Source organism: Oryctolagus cuniculus, chromosome 18, assembly GCF_051225735.1.
Source record: "Oryctolagus cuniculus isolate XC-2025 breed Fujian yellow rabbit chromosome 18, ASM5122573v1, whole genome shotgun sequence".
In the NCBI taxonomy this organism is placed as follows: domain Eukaryota; kingdom Metazoa; phylum Chordata; class Mammalia; order Lagomorpha; family Leporidae; genus Oryctolagus; species Oryctolagus cuniculus.
Window position 1 is genome coordinate 73,796,448 of NC_142884.1, and position 20,020 is coordinate 73,816,467.

At 61.1% G+C, this 20,020-nt stretch overlaps 1 protein-coding gene across 1 annotated transcript in view; it reads left to right on the forward strand.

Moving 5' to 3' along the window:
• CMIP (c-Maf inducing protein) overlaps positions 1–20,020 on the forward strand; it is a 217,040-nt gene that overhangs the window by 187,273 nt on the left and 9,747 nt on the right. Inside the window, exons 8-14 of the mRNA XM_051847041.3 lie at positions 1,267–1,370; positions 3,089–3,193; positions 7,749–8,102; positions 15,794–15,859; positions 17,050–17,076; positions 17,315–17,363; positions 19,735–19,842. Coding sequence (XP_051703001.1) covers positions 1,267–1,370; positions 3,089–3,193; positions 7,749–8,102; positions 15,794–15,859; positions 17,050–17,076; positions 17,315–17,363; positions 19,735–19,842 — 813 coding nt within the window. The remainder of the gene's footprint in view (positions 1–1,266; positions 1,371–3,088; positions 3,194–7,748; positions 8,103–15,793; positions 15,860–17,049; positions 17,077–17,314; positions 17,364–19,734; positions 19,843–20,020) is intronic.

Consider the following 20,020-nt stretch of genomic DNA (forward strand, 5'->3'; position numbering starts at 1 on the left):
CCTGGTACTCAGAAGGCACAGGTACAGGCTTTGGAAGGGGGCTGAGCTCCAGGCCTGGCAGGCCCCGCCCCTCCCTGGCCCCGCCCTAACCATGATGGTCGAGTGAGTGCCGCTGGCCCCAAGGGAAGGGTCCTTTCCCAGCCGTGCCTCTGTGTCCTGCATCACCTGTTGCTCTCTGGGCAAGTCCCCAGCACCTGTGCTGAGAGGTGGTCGTGGGCCCACCTCTCCTGTCTTCCCCAAGCCGTGTCACTCATCTATTGACGGGTCTGAGAACATATTGGTCTCCAGTGCGGTCACTCAGCTGTAGCATGGGGGGTCCCCATGTCCTTTAAAAGAGCCTCAGCCAAAGTTGCAGCTCCCTGGGCTGCTGGGGGCTGCCAGTTTCTTAGGGTGGACCAGTTGTCCCGCCCACAGCTGTGGCCACCTCCTGCCTTCTCCCTGCTCTCAGAGAATCCGTTGTGTGTGTGTTCTACCCACCTTCCCCCACGCCTCTCACATGCCCAGCCACTCCATCACACACACACACACACACACACACACCAAGTCCTTACACATGTGCCCTTACCGCCTTGCCCACCTCTCAAGCCACGCCTCTCGCACACACCCCTTGTCCAGCTTTTCTGTCTCCTCTGCCTTTTTGTAGCTCCCATGCCATTTGAAAGCCCGCAGTCCTCACACGCTCATGTGTCCAGGTGGAGCTCACAGGCGGGCGGCAGGGGAGGATGCACCGGGAAGCCTGCCCCAGGCCCCTCCCGCCTGTCCCTGCGTTACTCAGGAAAAGGACCACAGCTCCTCTCAGCACAGTGGTGTCGGGCCCTGGGGCTTTGTTCCCCCAGCACTGCCTTTGCTTCGGGCGTACCCCTGCCCCCCAGTGTTGGTGGCCCCATGCCAGGACCCCTCCAGCCTCACCCCGCAGCCTGCAGGAAGCAGGAGGCCCAGCAGCTCTACGAGGCCTCGTGAGAATTTCAAGCTCCCTGAAGGGTTATCGGAGCTGGGCTGGACGTCTGCAGGCCCCTCGTGGTCACACAGAAGAGAGGCTGCCCTTGACCCTCCCGAGGACACTTGGGGGTGTCCATGGACCTCCTGTGCAAGGCCATTGCTGGCCTCCCAGGACAGCCCCTGCAGCGTGGAAGCGAGGGTGTGAGGGTGCCGGCTCATTGCAGTGACACGTGCTCGGTGTGCTCTGTGGCCAGCAGCTCTGCCCCGTGCCCACTGCGCTGGCCCCGCCAGCACCTGCCCAGCTGCTGTCCTGTGCTCTCCCTGCAGGACTTTGGGAAGTGCCCGCGACTGAGGCTGTTTACTCAGGAGTACATCCTTGCCTTGAACGAGCTCAACGCGGGGATGGAGGTGGTGAAGAAGTTTATTCAGAGGTGAGTCTCCTGCCGGACGCCTCCCTGCCCTGGCCCGGCGCCAGCCTACCTCTGCATCCCACAGCCACCAGCGAGGGCCGCAGGGCTGACCAGAGGCCCCAGCGTCTCCTCTGCTATGGGACTCCACTGGATGCCCCAGTGTGGCCCAAGCCACTCGATTTCTGTGTGACGTTGGGCCTGTCACTGCACCTCCCTGGTCCCTGTTCCTCAGCCATCCACGGAGGGCTTTGTGCAGTTAAATGAGATGTTATATGAGGAAGCCTCTAGCATGCTACAGGGTAGGAACTTGAGATGCTGTAAAGGCCATAGGAGATGTCAGCACTTCCATGAGTGCCTGCAGCCCTTGGGTGCCAGGTGTTAGGGGATGGCTTCTGTCCCTGGTGCTCCCAGTTATCCCTGGGGTTCTGAACAACTATGCCCCTGCCAACGCTGCCCCAAGCTTGGCTAAGAGGAAGCCAGATCTTTTTAAGGTAGTATGTATTTTCATTTCTATATGAAGGGCCGAGAAGTCCCATCAAATACCCCCCAGTAGCTGGGGCTGGGCCAGGCCGAAGCCAGGAGCCTGGAACTCAATCCAGGTCTCCCACGAGGGTGGCAGAGGCCCAGGTACTTGAGCCATCACCTGCTGCCTCCCAGGGTGCGAACTGTCAGGGAGCTAGGTGGGAAGCAGGGCTTGAACCTGGCACTCTGATACAGGACGTGGGTGTCCCAAGGGGCAACTTAACTTTTGTGCGAAGCGCCCACCCCATGAAGCCAAATGTTTTTGTTCTGAGTGGCTTCCGGCACTTGGGCTTGGGGCTGTTTTTTGGCTTTGCTTTCACTGTTAACCTCTTGCTCTGTGCATCATTTCCCTCATCTGCATAACGAGAACTGTAGTTCCCCCTTCGTCCAGGCAGTGTGGATGTGACTGGCTCAGGCCACAGGCTGAGAACGTGGCTGAGCCTGCCATGGGAGAGTGGCCTGCCACTCCTACTCTTCTTGTTTTTTTATGAAAATCAAACTAACCTGTTTAAACCAGTTCCAAAGCTACAGATTTCCAAAGTGAGCTCCCACCCCCACCCAGAACTCACAAAGTATTTGTGGACCCAGTGTGCCCTGCTCCAGGGCCCTGGGGACTTCGGGTCTGTTCAGAGCACCCACTGTGATCTGCAAAGCCTTGTCAGCTGAGACGTCTTGGCAACAGCAGCCACAATGATAATTTTCCAGGACTGTGGTCTTATCCCCGCACTCACAGCCAACCCATTTTACAGATGGAAAACAGGCTCAGGGATCCCCACGACGGTCACTGTGAGAACATAGTGACTCTCCCAGACCCTGTGCTGAGCTACGACGACCACATAATTTTTGTTCCAAAGCAAGGAACGTTGGAGAGTACAGTGGGGTGTCGTGAATAATTATCCCAGAACCACCAGATGTAAACCAGACTGTCCCAGGATAGTGGCCCTGTGGAGGGGGAGGGGCTGTCACCCTCACCGTATAGCTAGGGCGACTGAGGCTGGAGAGGCACGAGCTTGCCAGCCCTCAGCTGGATTCGAGCCCAGGCACACTGGGTCTGCAGCTTTGTTCTCCGCTGCATGCACGTGGCACAGCTGGGACCCTGGTGTCACAGTTGCACAGCCCTAGCTCTGAGGCCCCTCTGAGCTGTGAGAGGCCCGGGGCAGCCCCTCTGCCCCGCCCACCCGTGGGACCTTCTCACTGGCGCCTCTGCTCTTTTCCAGCATGCACGGCCCCACCGGGCACTGCCCCCACCCCCGGGTCCTGCCCAACCTGGTGGCTGTGTGCCTGGCCGCCATCTACTCCTGCTACGAAGAGTTCATCAACAGGTCAGCTACCTTGGAGGGCCTGGGAAGGGTGTGCCACCACCCCCACTGTGGGGACGAGCCGCCACAAGGGCTGGGCTGGGGCGGTGGAGCGGCTTCTGCTGGGCGAGCCTCGTGACGCGTTTGCCACCTGCCCTGGGCCCCGTGATGTGGGCCTCAGAGCCCAGGGCTGTTGCTGGAGCAGCAAACCCTGAAGCCACGCCAGCACTGCAAGGCTGTGGAGGCTGTGCCGCGTGCTGAAGGTTCTCTCCTGGGGGAGTATGTTCTGCACTTGAGACTCTGCATACCACGTGTGCGTGTGTGGAAGGTGTGAGGGCACACGCGTGTGGGTGGGTGTGTGCGTGCATATACATGTACCTTTTGCCAAGGTGTAGGGCACAGGGGCCAGGTGGTACAGTTTGCCCTTTGCAAACTCAGGATCTTGCCCATGGCTTGCGTGTTTCTCTTTTGAGCTGGCTGTGGCCAGGCACGGTTGCTGGTGGTACCGCGAGAACAGTCCCAAGTTCCTGCCCTCTGGGAGCTTAAATTCCGTGGTGGGGATGGGTGGGGTCCCTCACAAGGTGGGCACGCAAGGTGATGCTGCTTGGTGAGAAACGCGGTTTAAACAGTCACGTCGGTAGGCCGTGACCAGAGGAGGTCGTGGCGGGGCCACTGCCTGGGCTTGGGTCCCCCCAAAGCAAACTCTAGCCCAGGATTGGGGTGGAGAAGCTTACCAGGGAAGTCAGAGCTCCCAGGAAGCCCCGGAGGAGACAGGGCGGGTAGACAGGCAGTAAGGTGTGAGTTAGTAAGCAGGTGAGCTGTTGCTGCTCCCCAGGACAACCCCACCCCCGACCCCGTGACTCGGAGTTGTCCCCTGAGGCTGCGACACTGGGATAGGCTCTTCCCAGCTCCCACCCCTCACTGGGCGAGGCCCACTCCTGGGATCAGATGCCAGTGGTTTGTCCAGAATTTTCTGCTGTGGCATCTGGGTCACACACATAGACACAAACATACAGAGACAAAAATACACACAGAGACACACACCAGGCACCCACCCAGCCGGGCTCCTTTCCTGTGACTGTTCTGCCTCCCTGGGCTGCTCTGTGGACCCCTAGCTGGGATGGGGGCCATCTAGCTCCTGTGAGGCTCCAAGACCCTTCCCCGGGGCCTGGCGCCAGCTTCCCAGGACCAGGACCAGGAGCAGGGAGCAGAGGACAGAGAGACCGGAGCAGTCAGAGGTAGAGGGGACCAGGGCTAGGAACCGCACTCCATGGCACAGCCTGGGCGGCAGCCCTGGCCTTACTGCCTGCTCCCAGCTGGAGACCCGGCTGTGCCGGCTGCTGCAGATACAGAGGGGAAGCCGCCGGGCCGCCCCTGCCCTCCCAGGGCCAAGGGCGGAGGGCACGGTGGAGTCAGCGGCTCCTGCGCACTTTAATCCAGGTGACGAGAAGGGACCCAGAATGTAGGACACAGGAGTCTGCCCTGGTGGCGTGTTGGGGTGCCCTGGGGAGGAGCTTTAAAAAGCACACTGTGAAGCCCCAGCTCCAGCATTCCTGCTCGCTCTGTGGTTGCTCCCAGCACCGTGGGAGGGACGCACAAATGGAGCCCTACACAAATAGGCCGACCCCACGACGCTGCCCCAGCACCCGTGTGTGGCAGCGGGAATGAGTGAGCTAGGACAACCAGCAAACCACGAGCACGTCTCACACCCATGCTGCTGAGCGGACAGGGCCAGCCGATACGTGCTGTTGTGTTTCCTCACAAGGGAAGCTCAGGCCTGGACAAACCAGCTGTGGTGACAGAGGCCGGAAGAGCGGCCACCTTGGGGGAGGGCCACGAGAGGCCTCCTGGTTCCTGGAAGCGTTTGTCATCTTGCTGTGCATCAGCATGTCTCCATCACGGCCAGCGTTCCTCCCAGAGGAGATTTGGCAATGACCGGAGACAGTTTTGGTCGCCACACAACACTGCTGGCCTCCAGTGGGGTAGGAGGCAGGGAAGCTTCTGAACAGCCGCCCACCACGGAGAACTCCCAGACCCAGAACGTCCACGGCGCCCACGTGAAGCACCCTGGCCCGGGGCTCTTGCACTGGCGTTCCTGTAACACTTGCCATGCCCCAGCCCAGGGTCACGCGCGTCACTGTATTCAAGTGGCACCACAGTGAGACGCGGCCTGCTCAGCACTTACGTACCTTTGGAAGCCCACCTCCCCCCGACTTGGTAGCCCGACTTCGGTCACAGGCAGACATTCAAAGTCAGGAGACGTGGTTGGTAGCTGTCTATTGGCACATTGCAGCTTGCAGCTCCGTGGAGAAGAAAACGAGAAAAAGATGCGGGGTGCGGGAGGGGGGGTGTTAGGGAAGGCTCCTTCAGGGAGGTGAGACCAGCAGACGGCGCTCCAAGCAGAGAGAAGGTGCACACGGGCCTGGCAGGGACGGCTGGAGTTACCGCCAGTCACAAGATTTTTGTCTCTGGTGCCTGAACACCGGCCTCAGAAATGCAGATTCCTGGATGCGGTGCTTCTGAGCCAGGGCCCAGGAATCTGCATTCTTTGCCGACTGCACAGGTGATTCTGCTACTTGCCAAAGCTGAGGGCCCTCCCAGGGGAGGATCTGAACGAAGCTGAGTGTGGCCAGAGCAGAGGGCTTGAGAGGGCCGGGCCGTCTGCCTGAGATTCCTGGGGGCAGTGCTGATCTGCAGGTTTGGATTCAACAGATCCCGACAGCTCCCCACCGATGCCACCTGCTGGGGACCACACTTTGCAGAGCAGGGCTGCACCTGTGTTTCAGTGGTGGATTTTTGTTTGTTTGGTAAACATAGGAGAGTCTGCAGTGGGTTTTAGGTACAAGAGGGACAGGATGCGATTTCAGTTCCAGGCTCCCCCTGTTGCTGTTTGGTGGAGCATGGGCTGGGGGCAAGCCTGCCGTGGCTGGGGGGGCAGCTACCAGGTGGCAGCTGCAGTGAGGTGCTAGGTGGAAGCCTGGCGAGGACAGCACAGCCCCGGCCCCGACTCCAGCCGGCCCGGCTGATGCCACGAGCTCCTCTAGTGTGTCATCTGCTGCCAAGATGTTTCCCGGTCCAGGTCCCTCACGCCCCCACCGCCCAGTCCCCGCAGGATAAAGGCCGTGACGTCCCCCAGGCTGTCCCTGGTGCTCCGGTGGGCACAGGATGTACTCACACTACAGAGAACAGACAGCTTGACCCAGGTTAGCATGGCTCTCTGGAAAATCACCCATCGGAGCCAAACAGCCTTGTAAGCGCCCGTTCCTAAATCCCAGCACAGGCAAACAAAGGCAAGTGGAGTGTTGAGAACTTGGGGAGCAAATGAGATCTGAACCAGAGGAGACAGTCAGGCTGCCCCTCCCCCGGACCACACACAATTTCCCATCAGCCATAGCCTTCTCGGATTGTAGCCAGTGGGTCGTTTCTTTACGCCAGCGAAGTTTAACGTTTATTAAGCACCCTTGGTGGGCTCTGCTCTGCTCGGCTCATGACCTGCGCCAGATCAGTGCGGACCCTCACGAATGCATCTCATCTGAGCTCTGCAAAGCGCCAGAGACAAGGGTCAGGCCGGTCCCTGGGAGTGTCCGCATCTCTGCAGGCACAGGGCGCCTGCCTGTGGCACATTCAGCGGGGGCTGGAGCAACAGCTGTTTGTAATCATGCGACTGTGCTCAGAGCAGTGGCTCTCGACCTTGACCTCGCACGGGAGAGCCCTAAAGACTGCTCAGGTCCAGCCCCACCCCGGAAATTCTGATCTGATTTGGCTTCAGTGTGACTAGAAGTGCCCCCAGGGGATCCTGGTGTCCGTCAGGGGCGGGAAGCTCTGGTTTAGAAGGATTTAGGGACCAGAAGAAGAAATGAAAGACCATGAGTAAGCATCTTGGAAGTTGCCCTCATGGGAAGGAGCCTAGGCTTTGCAGTTAAGAGACATCCCAGCCCCCTCCTCTCATGGGAAGGTCATTAACCCCTGGGAGAATCCGTGTGATAGCACTTGGGCTGTGTCAGCACCCGGGAACCTGCAGGGGCAACCAGTTCCAGCCTTGCTGCCCCTTAGCCTGCACGACCCCAGGAGCCCCTTGGTTAGGGGAGGGCTTTAGCCAGGTCAAGGCCCCCACAGGTGCTGCCAGCAAGGGGCCTCATTATCCTGTCTTGGGCCCAGCGACATAAACCAGTCTTCTTAGTTAACGCCTTGTTGCACCCTCCAGGGAAGTGGACCTGGGCACTAGGGGACTCTGTGACATGAAGGTCCGGGCAGAACAGTGGAGGGACCCTAGGAAGCAACTAGAAGTCACCTAGTAGGTCTCATGGGTGTGTCCGGAAGACAGTCAGTGGGGGTGATGCCAAGAGATTGACACTCGTGGTCACCAAATACGGAGCTCCTACAGTGTGCTGGCAGCAGCATGGGCTCTACAGACAGGCAGCCTTTTCCTGTCTGCAAGACCCAGGACAGGCCTCTGTTTCCTCACCTCTAGGGAGGGGGCGGGAACCCAGAGAGGCAGTATGGCGGTGCATGGTGCAGCTCTTGGCCAGCGTCGCGGGCCGGTGCCGTGCTCACGGGCCCTCTCCCACTCTTCCTGCAGCCGCGACAACTCCCCCAGCCTGAAGGAGATCCGGAACGGCTGCCAGCAGCCCTGTGACCGGAAGCCCACCTTACCTCTGCGCCTTCTGCACCCCAGCCCGGACCTGGTGTCTCAGGAAGCCACGCTGTCCGAGGCGCGGCTCAAGTCGGTGGTCGTGGCCTCCAGCGAGATCCACGTGGAGGTGGAACGCACCAGCACTGCCAAGCCGGCGCTGACGGCCAGCGCGGGCAACGACAGCGAGCCCAACCTCATCGACTGCCTCATGGTCAGCCCCGCCTGCAGCACCATGAGCATCGAGCTGGGCCCCCAGGCCGACCGCACACTCGGCTGCTACGTGGAAATCCTCAAGCTGCTGTGAGTGTCCCCCGCCAAGAGCCCACCGCCCGTCTCTGCTTAGCTTTGCAGCTGTGTTTGTGGGCAGGATGAGGATCATGTGTGGAGGTGCACACTTGAGTTGGGGTGTGAGGAAGTGCAGAAGCTAAGGCGGTGAGCGTGTGTGTGCAGGATGCAGGGGTGTGAGCCCATGTGTGAGTGTGGAAGGGCACACGAGAGTGCACCTGCATCCCTGTGAGCCTATGTTGCATGCATGCATGCATGTGTGGCTACATGGCATGGTCATTTGTGTGCATGTATGCTTTGGTTCCTGGGCACGTGTGTAGGTGCAGGAACAAGCATGTGTATACACAGGTGTCTACCCACAACTTCCAGAGTGTTCAGGAGCGCAGGGATGCTGGACACAGGCCTGTGGGTGGATCTCTCAGAAGAAACCTGTATTTATGTTTTGGTGTCTGTGTGAGACATGCATAAGTGTGGGCATGTATTTGTGTGTGTGACCGTGTATGCACAGGATTTGGGGCGTGTGTTTCTTTTTGCATGTATGCACATGTGCCTGTGAGACAGCATATGTGTTTCTGCATTATGTGAGCCATACATGCACGTGTGGGTTGGTGTGGGGAATTGTGTGTGTGTCTACTGACGGTGGAGCATGTATGCACAGGTATCTGTGTGCACACATGTGGAAGCATTCCCTAAGGGGATTATCTAATTGGAAAACTGCCCCTCTGGGGTGTGCTGGGATCCAGGGGTGTGACTTGGACTGGTCGAAAAGTTGTGGAGAGGGAGCGAGGAGACAGGTCACGGGTGGGCCCTGGGCAAGGCCGCTTCTGCCGGGTGCTGAGGCCTGGCCCTGGCCCTCCCTGAGTCTCAGTTATGTGGCTGCATCATTCACTCTCTACTGCCCCAAGTTGAGGGTTTTGTAGGCTGCTCCCCATGCCCATGCAGAGTTTTAGCTCCCATGGATGAGCGAGGTCTAGGGACCCTCACAGTGCCTCCTTTCCCTCCCTGCTGAGCCGAGCTCAGCCCACTCTGGGGAGACCCAGTGCCAGAAGTTCTGTGTCCAGACATGGCCGGTGGTGGTTGCTGGACTTCTCAGATGGACTGGGATAGAGCTGCGCCGTCACGTTTCACTCCACCAGAGCCTGTGGAAAACCAGGGGCTTTGTCTGGGGGAGGCGACTTGGAAGCCCAGCCCTGGAGTGGTGGCAGGGTGTGCTGGGTGGAGGTGGGGGGATTGCTTAGTCCCTGTGTGGTGGTCACCACACGGCTGCGGTGGGTAGCAATGTCCATCTTTCATGGCCGTTTTGTTGCTGGGCTTTGCTCGTGGCGAGGGGTGGAAGGGAGCTTCTGGGGCCAAGTGAGCCAGTGACAGCAGCCGGGAAGTACTCGGGGTGCCCCATGCTCACAACAGAGCCTGTGGTGTCGGGGAAGGTGGACACGCCCATGCATGCATGCACCTGCATCCCGCCATTGCACTGCAGCTCCCTGTGGTTGAAAGGAGGACACGGAGCAGGCAGCATCCCAGCCAGCTTCCTTGTGGGCCCTGGAGAGGGAAGGGCACGGCTGCCCCAGGGATAGCACCAGCCTCGGCCCATGCTGCCAGCAGCAGCTGAGGCCAGGTGAGGGCATCACCACATTCGGCCGCTCCCTGGCCCTCAGAGGAACAGAGGACGGAGCGCGCAGGTCTCACACTACCCCAGGATTTTGGAGAGGGCCTCCCCACTATGGGAGGGACAGCGACCCACCAGGACGGGCCCTGCCCTGCTCCTCGGCCCCCGGCTCCAGCTGTTTTCTGCAAACACCGAGAATTCCCAGGCCTCTGCTGTCTTGGGTCCTGACTCATATTTCTCATTAAGCGCTGGGGGTTTCAGTTTCATCATGCAATTGACACACATGTTTTTTCCTTCTTCATAAACACACTCATGAATGAAGGCCCTGTTCTCGCTGATCTGCTTCCAGACCTCCTGCCTGCCCGCACAGCCCAGCTGCCAGGGGCTGGGGGTGGGGGGACCAGGGCCCCCAGGGAGGTGGTCCTGCTGGGGCAGGGGTCAGCAGCCTCCTGCTCAGAGCAGCAGCTCACGCCCAGCTGAGTTCTCCACAAGCTAGACTTCCGGAAGCCTCTTTTGCACCGGGAGAGCTCAGAACACAATCTGGGCCTAATAACTTTGTTTTTCTAACATTCCTTGTCTAACCCAGATGGTTGCTTAGGTCACTGGCTCGTTGGGGGCCTCAGACATGCTGGATCCAAACAGGCCAGAGCTCTAAAGTCCTCAAATGTGACAGGGGGGAAGCCCAGGTCCAGAGGCAGCCACCCCGGGTTCCGGGCCTGCATGACCCCTCGGAGCCTCAGCTCCCATGCTGGGAGGTGGAGGGGGCGTGGCTGTGAGCCCCCCCACCCCCCGCCCAGAGCAGACGCCTCCAGGAGGTGGACTCCTGGAGAGAGGGCATCACCCCCGTTTACAGGTGCACGGTGTTTGCTCTTTTTAAAGATAGTGTTGAGAGAGGCGTGCATCGTTGATAGAGAGCTTTGAGAGAGGAAAAAAAGGGCAACAGCAGCGTTCAGGTGCACTGGTGTGTGAGAAGCCTGCGTCTGCACACTGGGGGAATGTGACCGTGTGGCTCCTCTGTGTCCCTGTGGGCGGCGCGCTGGGCTGCGCCGAGCCTCGGTTTCCTTGCCTCTATCATGGCTGCCTTCCTCAGAGGAGCACTGTGAGAACCCGAGGATGTGGAAGATGTCCCAGGCGGGCTCAGCCGCTGGTCCTTGCTCGGAGTGAACTGCCATTTGCACTACTGAGGGGCTCTCCAAGTAGGGGTTGTGCATAAAGGCGAGAGAAGCAGATGATGTTGTGCAGAGTCTCAGAGGGCTGGGGGGGCTAGGGAGGTCATGGAGGCCTGGCCCAGCTTGGTCCATCCCATGCTCTGGAGGGCGTGCTGCTGCCGCCAGGGGGCACAGGTCGGCTCAGCCCACCCTGCGGCCAGTGCAGGGCAGAGGGCAGTGTCTCAAAGGCACAGTTCCTGGAGTGTGGCCAGGTGTTCCCAGAGGGAGGCCCTGGCACCATTAGAATCGGACGCCTTAGAAAGTAGTCTACACCACTGAAGTTCCCTGGAGCCTTAGGAAAGGAGAGGAGAGGGGAGGGGAGGGGAGGGGAGGGGAGGAGAGGTAGAGGAGGAGGGGGGAGGGGAGGGGAGGGGAGGAAAGGGGAGGAGAGGAGAGAAAAGGAGAGGAGAGGAAAGGGGAGGAAAGGGGAGGAGAGGAGAGGAGAGGGGAGGGGAGGGGAGGGGAGGGGAGGAGAGGGGAGGAGAGGGGAGGAAGGGGGAAGGGGGAAGGGGAAGGAAAGCTTCCAAACACAGGGTGTGGTTGAGGTGGAGAAGCATCACCCAAGTGGCGCAGCGGGTCGTGTGACGGGAGGCCAGGGGACTGGAGCCCACAGGAGCTGCTGGTGTGCCGAGGTCTCCTGCTGGGTGCCTGCGTGCGCCGTGTCTCGTCCACCTGTTTATTCGTTCTTCCATCCAGCAGTGAATGCACATCGGGGCGAGTCCTGTGCAGAACGCCGGGGTCCCTGTGCGTCTGAGAGTTGCCGGCGCCCAGAGCAGTGGCGTGGGGTGGAGAGAGGGAGCCTCTGGCACAGCGTGGGGCGCCTTGCCACGGGATGCGCTTCTGCTCTTTCCTGATCATCCCTCGCCTGCGATTTGCGTGGCGGGGACACAGTGGTCTGAAACACGTCCCAAACTCAGGCCTCCTCGCACCATGCCTCCGTGAGCATGGACTGCCACGAGGCAGCTGCGTTCCCCCCAAGCTTTGCAGCAGATTCTGGAAGTCGGGAGGCCAGGGTGGGGCCAGAAGGAAGCATCTGGCCACGTCTTTCGAGCCAGGTGAGAATCTTGGCCAGAGAGAGAGACTCGTGCCCAGCTTCTCCCTCATTCGCTCTGCGACCTCTGGGGGTGTCTGAACCTCTGCGGGCCTCTGTTTTGCACCTGTGAATTGGGGTCCTGAACCCAGCAGGGCCCCATAACACAGAGGGCTGAACCCCGGGCACTCCCAGGCCTGCCTGCCTTCCGTTGCCCATGCCTCCCCAAGCCAGGGAGCACCGTCTCCTTCCAGGGGGCCAATCAGGCCCCTCAGAACCCCTGCCTGCTGCCCTCCCTCCTGTCCCAGGCCAGCCTTAGCCAAAAGGGAGAGTGGCCTGGTGGGCAGAGGCAGCTGCGCTGGCTGCCTTGAGCCGGCATTGCTGTCCGAATGCTCACAGCAGGTACTCTGGCCACCGGAGCCTGAGCCAGGGCCAGTCAGGGAGAGACCCACCCGCCAAAGGATCCCTTGTCCCCTTCCTCAGGGGCCAGCCACCCCAGCCTCTGGCCAGTGTACCACGGTGTCCCACCCACACAGCTCAGACTGGAGAAGGGCCAGCAGCTTGACCACAGACTTTGAGGCAGGACTGGGCCAGGTGAGGAAGGAAGCTGCTTGCCCTCTTCCGCTTTCTGCACCTGCCACCCCTCTCTCGGGCCTGTGGGAGCTGCCATGAGGGAGCCACCAGAAGCCGAGCCCCTGGCTAGGAGACTGGCGAGAAGGCTTGTGCCCCAGCCTCAGCCCAGGCCCAGCCTGGACCCTGGGAGCTAAGAGGGCACAGAGCACCCACAGAGGTCCATGGGTGCAGGCTGCATGGCTGCCCAGGAGCCCAGGGGCACCTGCTTGTGAGGCCCATGGCACCCAAGGGAGCCCAGCCCTGCCTCCTGAGTCCCCCGTGCCCGTGGGTAACTTAAACTCCCTGGAGGGCTTAGGTTGATTGACATATTCACATTGGATGTAGGTTTTAATATAGGAAGAAGAAAAGCGCTAAGAGACGGCCTTTCCATCGGGGAGATAGTCTTCCTCCACGGGTGGGAGCGGGGCCGCCTACCTGTGAGACGTGGGCCATTTGGCAGGAACTGGGCTCCTGGGCCAGAGCCTGCCCTCCCTGCGTCTGTCTTACCGTCTGTAAAATGGGGAGCACCTACAGACCAGGCTGCCGGGAGACCTGTGCAGAAGAGCAGGCGGCACGTGGCTGTCACCGCAGGTAGATGTGCAGGATACCAGTGAGTCAGTGAGGGGCAGGGAGAGGAGAGGGGAGGCTGGGCCAGCCGCACACCAGAGGATGCCCTGTGAGGAGCGAGTGGCTGGGGCCGTGGAGGAGCCCCTGCCTCCTGCTGTGGGCCTCCTGGACCCCGAGACCCGCAGGCGGCTGCACAGGGGCCACCTGCCTCAGGCTCCAGATCCGGCTCTGTGTCTCCCCGCTGCCCGAGCCCGGTTTCCTGGTCCGTGTGCAGGCAGATGCACGCCTGTGGCAGGGCTCCGCAAGTGCTGAGCGAACGGCAGCCAGCGTCACCACTCCGCTTCCCTCGGACCTCCAGGCCTTTCAGATTCCTCCCACGCGCCCGGCATCCGGGCCTTTCCTAGGACCTTCTGGGGTGTGATCTGGGGCCCAGGGGAGCCCCTTTGTGGGGCGGAACAGCCCTCACCTAGGGATCACTTAAACCATGCGTTGTCGGTGACCGACGGAACGTTTGTCTTGGGGTGACTCAGCTTATGAAGGGATACGCCGTCCGCCAGGGGTATTCCGCGTGTATGGGGCGGGGTAGCAGTTGGGGAAAATGCCCAGAAGGTTCCCTGGGGGGAAGGGACGAGGAAACGAAGTATGCAGAACCCTGAATTCTGAGCAGAAAGGAGTCTTACTCGGGGTCCTGGGGCCGTGCCTTTGCCCAGCCCGGGTGCTGGCACCCTTGAGCCTCTCCTGTGGGCGGTGCCAGGTGCCATGGGGCGTCTGACTGCAGCACTGCCCCTGCAGGCCACTCTCATGCCAAGACAGGATCTCGGTGAAACCTCCACTGGGGCCTAGCTCCTGGTGGCACTCGGGGCACTCGCTGTCCCACGGAGACTCTCCAACAACCCTTTCTGCCTGCAAGTGCAGTGCAGATGCTGAGCTGTGTCACCTTGGGTTCAGCAGCCCTCTTGTGAGCACCAAGCACCTGCTGGGCCCGGTGCCATGCAAGTGGTGGGGGCTGCAGAGATGAGGCCCAGCTGCTGCCCTGGACTGACAGGGTGCCAGACGAGCACTGCACCAGAACCCCCCCCCCCCCCCAGGAAGGCGTGCAGGGGCCGCCACCACACCGGGGGAGGGTTTAACCTCTGGGACCTCAGAGAGCTGGGACTGCAGCTTGGAACGGCACCTGTCAGCAGTGCCCAAAGCCAGAGATGGGGGCCCAGGTGGGAGAACTGGTTATAAATACAGTCGATACAGACACACCCGAGGGGCAGCCTCAGCCACCTACTGGCATCTTGTGACAGATCGCACTCAGATCCTTGATTTTCCTCATCTGTAAAATGGGGGTTGCTTGGGAGTGCTTCGGCGCACGGTGCAGGCCATCCATCATCTCTGGCAGGCCCCGCGCGTCCTGTGTCTTTCTGAGCTGTGCCGGTGGCGAGCATGGAGCCCGCTGACCCCACACAGACCTCTGAAGCATTGTCCTTCCCTTCTGCGACCTCTCGGGGCGCAGCCCCAAGGTCACCCCTCGGGCTTTAATCAGCGGCTTCTCATCTGTGATCGGGGCTCACCTGGGGTTGTGGGGCAGATCCCTGGAGCTCGCTCAGGGGCTCGGCATCCTGGAGCCGGGGCCACCGTCAGTGGTAGCGCTTCTGTATGGGACAGCTCCTTTCCTAGGGCCCGATGGCATGTGACACTCTCACACCTGGGGGATGGCGGAGCTGCAAGGGCCTGACCAGCAGTCCTGGCTCACCCCATGCCTGGCTGTGTGGGGACTGAATAGCCCAGCTCTGCCCATAGTCAGGAAGAGCGCCCCCTCCTGCAAGGTTGCATGTATGGCGCTGTCTGCTCCTGCTGTGCCTGGGGTGGGTCCCCTCTCCCCACCCAAGGTCCCCAGTCTGCAGGGCCTGTGAGAGGCAAGGCTGTGGAGCCAGACACGCCCAGATTGGATGTCTCCCCAGCTGCAGCAGTGTCAGCTTAGGGGCTGGGCCTCAAGTTTCCACATCCATTCAGTGGGCTGATCGCCTCCTCCTCGCTGTGCCCTGGAGATGAGTGAGGGAACCAAGCCGTGGCTCTCATCGTGCAGCTCACGTAGACAGTGCTGGTGAAGTCACGGCCGCCGTTGTCTTTCACTGCCCTCGCTGTGATCATCGGTATCACTGCCGTCATTGGCATCAGCTTCGGAAATCGAAGGAAAGGAGAAGCAGATGTGCAGGGACACAGCATCCTGCCGCTTCTATTTTCCCGCGGCTCTTCCAGGCCCAGCCCAAGCTCACCTCCCTGGTGCGCTGGCCGGGGCTGCCGACTGTACCCCAGAAACGCAGGTGTCCTGCTCGGTGCTGGAGGGTGGAGCCGTGAGGTCAGGGCCCACCTAACGGCCTCACTGTAGTCTAGGCAAGTGCAGTCATGCTGGGTTCTGGGCCAGACCTTCAGCAGCGACATCCATGGGGACACAGTGCATCCTGTCCTGGCCCCACCTGAAGCAGCTCAGAGGCCTGAGGGTCTGAAGTCCAGGCAGGGAGCCTGCTGCCACCTCGGTCACCATAGCGAGGCCCGTGGGCTGGCCCTGGCCGGGAGATGCCAGCCTCAGATGCTCATGCACCCCAGAGGCCTCCCAGAAGGGGAAGTGGGCACCGTGGGCCCCTGCCATTCCCTCCGGGACACCTGACCTAACTGCTGCCCCTTCTCCTCCTAGGTCGGACTACGATGACTGGAGGCCGTCGCTGGCCAGCTTGCTTCAACCCATTCCGTTCCCCAAAGAGTAAGTCCCGCGCTGTCCTTGAGCCTACCCCTATGAGAAAAACCCTAGCCATGGAGCCACCGCGGACTGACAGCCAACAGATGGAGATGCCGGCCCTGGACCCACCCCACCCTCGGTCATGAGTCCTGGGAGAGGCACAGCCCCCACCCCCCATGTAAACTGGGGTGATCCAGGGGCTGCATTGCAGAGCTCCCCAGATCCAGGAGCTCAGAGAGCCGAGTCCTCCCCACAGTGCCTTGTACACAGCCCAGTTAGCCTCAGATGGGAGGCAGAGAGCTCTGGGTATACAGGGAGGGAGGCCGCTCGCAGCCCATGCCATGGTTTGCTGGGTGCACCTGTTAGGCCCAGGACAGTCGTCAGCTGGAGCTCCACAATGAAGCTGGCCATAAATGACCCCTCCGTCCCTGTCCCGCTGACCTGTCCCCCAGGGTCCAGCTTATCCCAGGGAAATGGGGAGAAAGCTGTCTGGTGGATAATGACCCAGAGAGAGCTTTGTCCAAATAAGCAGGCCCGCAGATGCCTCCAGGGCTCTGTTTTGATGGATCTGAAGAAGCCAGGTCAGAGGGGTGCGGGGGGCTCTCTCAGGAGCCCATTACGGAGCCTGTGTTTATGAACCGTAGCTCTCCAGGGCGGGCATTACACCTGGTAATTGCCCCATTTGCTGGCCCTCAGCATTGGAGACCGGAGAAGTCTGACTCCTGGGAGCCGCCCTGGTCTCCCAAGAGCAGTGGCGTCACTGGCCGCAGCCCCGTCCCCACAGGCCTGGGGACGCATCTGCCAGCGGCCCATGATGCAATTCGCTTGGAGCTTGGTCCCTGATGGCTGTGCTGCCGTGTGGCAGTAATTAGTGCGGCCGCGCCTTAATTGTGGAACAATTAACGAACACACCTGGGTCCCTGGAGCCCGGGGGCGCCCGAGCGGGCTCCCACACCGGGCAGCACCGGTCCTGTTGCGGTGTGGTCCTGCGTGGCTGGGGCTGGCTCACTCCCGTCCCTGCCTCTGTGGCCTAGCACAGGGGGCCTTTGTTTTGGAGCCTGGGGCAGGGACAGACCGTTAGCATTTCCCTCTCAACTTCCCCTCCATTCTTGGACTGAGACGCGGAGTCTGGGCGTCCCCAGAGGAAACTTTGGGAACATTGTGCGGCTTCCGAGCCCCGGCTAACTGCCCCCTTCCCTTTGTTTTTGTCACAGAGCCCTCGCGCATGAGAAGTTCACCAAGTGAGTATTCGGGCGACGCCCAGGTCACCTTGTCCCGGCACAGACGTGCTCTGGCCGGAGGGCAGCCCTCCACGGCCAGCCTGGCCCTGGCCCCGTCTCACGTGCACGGAGGGCGGAGACACCGGCTGCGCCCTGACCCCTGGGCTCTGCCCGCTCCCCTTCCCAGCCCGCGCCGCCCGCCCCGTCCAGTCCCTTCCCGCAGGCCCGAGAGTGACTCGGCCCCGCTGCTCTGTTGCAGGGAGCTGAAGTACGTCATTCAGAGGTTCGCCGAGGACCCGCGACAAGAGGTGAGCATCCAGAGCAGGCGGCGGAGGCTCCGGGCCTGTGATGGCCGCGTGCACACGCTGCTCTCCACGTGCTGGGCCAGGCCCTGGTTTGGAGCTGGGCTGCCATGCGCCACTGTCAGCAGGCTAAGCGAGCAGCCCTAGCCGCGGTCTGAGCTGGTGTTCATTTCCCCGGGCGTGGTGGCCGGGGCCCTCCCTGAGGGGCTGCACTGCCCATCAGAGAAGCACAGCTTTCACCCGAGCCCGGGTGCACCAGCAAGGACGTGGGCTGGGATCCTCCCGCCACCTTCCCCTCCTCGCATTGACACCAGTGAGAGTGGCAGCAGCAGATGCGTGTAGCCTCTGCCTGAGTGGGGCCCATACGTGCTCTCATCTGACGCTCACGGCAGCCCCATCAGCAGGTCCTGTTACCGTCCCTGTGCCGGGGCAGGATTCAGGGCCAGGAAGCCTGGCTCCCCACCGGGGACAGACCTGGACACTTGTGTCACTCGCAGAGCAGGAAGACGATGGGCAAGGGAGCGAGCAAGTCATTCTCAATGGAGCCATCCAAGGAGGCTTCCTGGAGGAGGTGGCACTGCACTGGTTGGACTGAGCTGTAAGCTGTGCGGTGGGCCTGAAAAGACAGTTTCCCAGACACGCACACGTATGAGCAGGAGAGTGGAGTCTAGGGCACATCGACACCCAGGCCTCACCATGTGCGACCACTGCCGGCCTCCCTGTCCCAGGGCCCTGCGTGTCCCACTCTCAGCCTGGACGTCCCAAACAGCAGTTCTCAAACTTTATTATCAGTGGAGCTTGTATAAGACGCAGCCCCCCCCGCTCCCCTACAGGGCTTCCGCTGGCTCTGGGTAGCTGGAACCTGCACTCAGAGCCAACGTCCAGTGATTCTGTGCTCTCTAGGCCACACTGTGAATGTAGTTCTAGAAGGATCTAGAAAGATCGACGTCCAAAATTCCATGATTCTATGCACTGATTCCAAAAGTGACCCTCGGGCATGCTGGGAAAGCAGGCGAGGAGCTTCTGAATGGTCCGGGTCCGTGTGTGTCCGTGTCCTCAGACCCGCGTCATTCCGAGCCGTGTGCAGGAGGATTCTCAGAATTCCCCTGGAAAAGGGAGCCTTGATTCCAAACAGACTTGCAAGCTGGGCGAATACACGGAGCTCCAGCTGCTGCAGGCCCGGACAGGCAGAACCAGCTGCTGGGAGGGGATTTCCAAGTGAGGTGGCCCGTGCGGAGGCGGGAAGCCCCGCCCCCAGCAGCCCGTTCTCCCGTTCTCCCCTTTCTGTTGCTCTGCTGGTTTCCCACTCACTTTTCTCTTCCCCTGCTCACTTTTCTCTGTCCTCCCTCTTCTCCCCACGGAGCGGCTTGCTCTTCTGTTCTTCGCTGTGTTCATTGAGTAGCGTTTTATCTGAAGGGGCGGAGTTACCGCGTCATGTTCTCGCGGCTGGGAATGACAAACAGAAGCTGCCGCCGTTGTTGTTGCTTTCCTTGTGTGTGGGTTGTGATCCACTTCGTAGCTGTGAGCGAGGGACTCGTGGCAGCAAACGGCCCCTCCCCTCCCCCCCCCCCGCCACCAGCAATGGCCCCTCTCGTCTCTTCCGAGGATGGGGGAGGCAGGCCAAGGCCTCTGCTCCTCTTGCCCTCGTTGTCCCTCCCTCTGCAGTCAGTGCCGGGGCGAGGTGGGGGGGAGGCTGAGGAATGGCTGTGGAGTTCCAGACACACACATACACGTGTGCACGCACACGCACTAACAGCCTCACAGCTCTGGAAGGGAATTGGAGAGCTATGCTTTGGGCCCTGAACTTGGCACACATATACATGCATGCACACACGCGCGCGCGCGCACACACACATGCCTGGACAGACACGGAGAAGGAAGTACAGTCACAGAGATTGGCAGGACAGAGACCTAGCAAGGGAGACAGCGCCTACGCACGCTGGGACAGGAAACTTGGGGAGAGAAGGCAGAGAGAAAGTGCCAGATATGGGGTGGTGGAGCCCCCAAGAGAGAGGGGCCGAGACACAGAGAAAGGGCAGCAGCCAGCAAGAGAGGGGAGTTAGAGACAGGAGAGAAGGAGGGGACCCCGGGAGGAGGGGCTGAATCTGGGGTGCTCTGGGCATCCCTGCCGTGGCACAGCCCAGGAGCTGATGGCAGATGGTTCCTGGTGCAGGGAGACCCCAGCGTTGTCCAGAGGTTGTCCCATGGCGTTTGAGAGGAGGCTGGGAGCTGCTGGGCCAGTTTGTCCAGCTGCAGGGCTTCTGCGGGGCCTGTGTGTGTGTGTGTGTGTGTGTGTGTGTGTGTGAGTGTGTACATGGACAGGGCTCTGTTGTCAGCAGACCCGCGTGGAGCTGAGCGCGCGCCCCTCTGTCCGCAGGTGCACTCGTGCCTGCTGAGCGTGCGGGCAGGCAAGGACGGCTGGTTCCAGCTTTACAGCCCTGGAGGGGTGGCCTGTGATGACGACGGGGAGCTCTTCGCCAGCATGGTACGCCACGTGGGCCCTCCTCGGGAGCCTCCAATGACCCCCCGTTTGTTTCCCAGCGGGTAAAACAGCCACCCCGTCCACCATGGTGTGTCCAGCGGGTTGCAGGCCAGAAGAAGGGGAGGGTGACGGTGGCCACAGCTGTCACTTCAGGCTCTGAGCCAGGAGCTCAGCCTTCCCC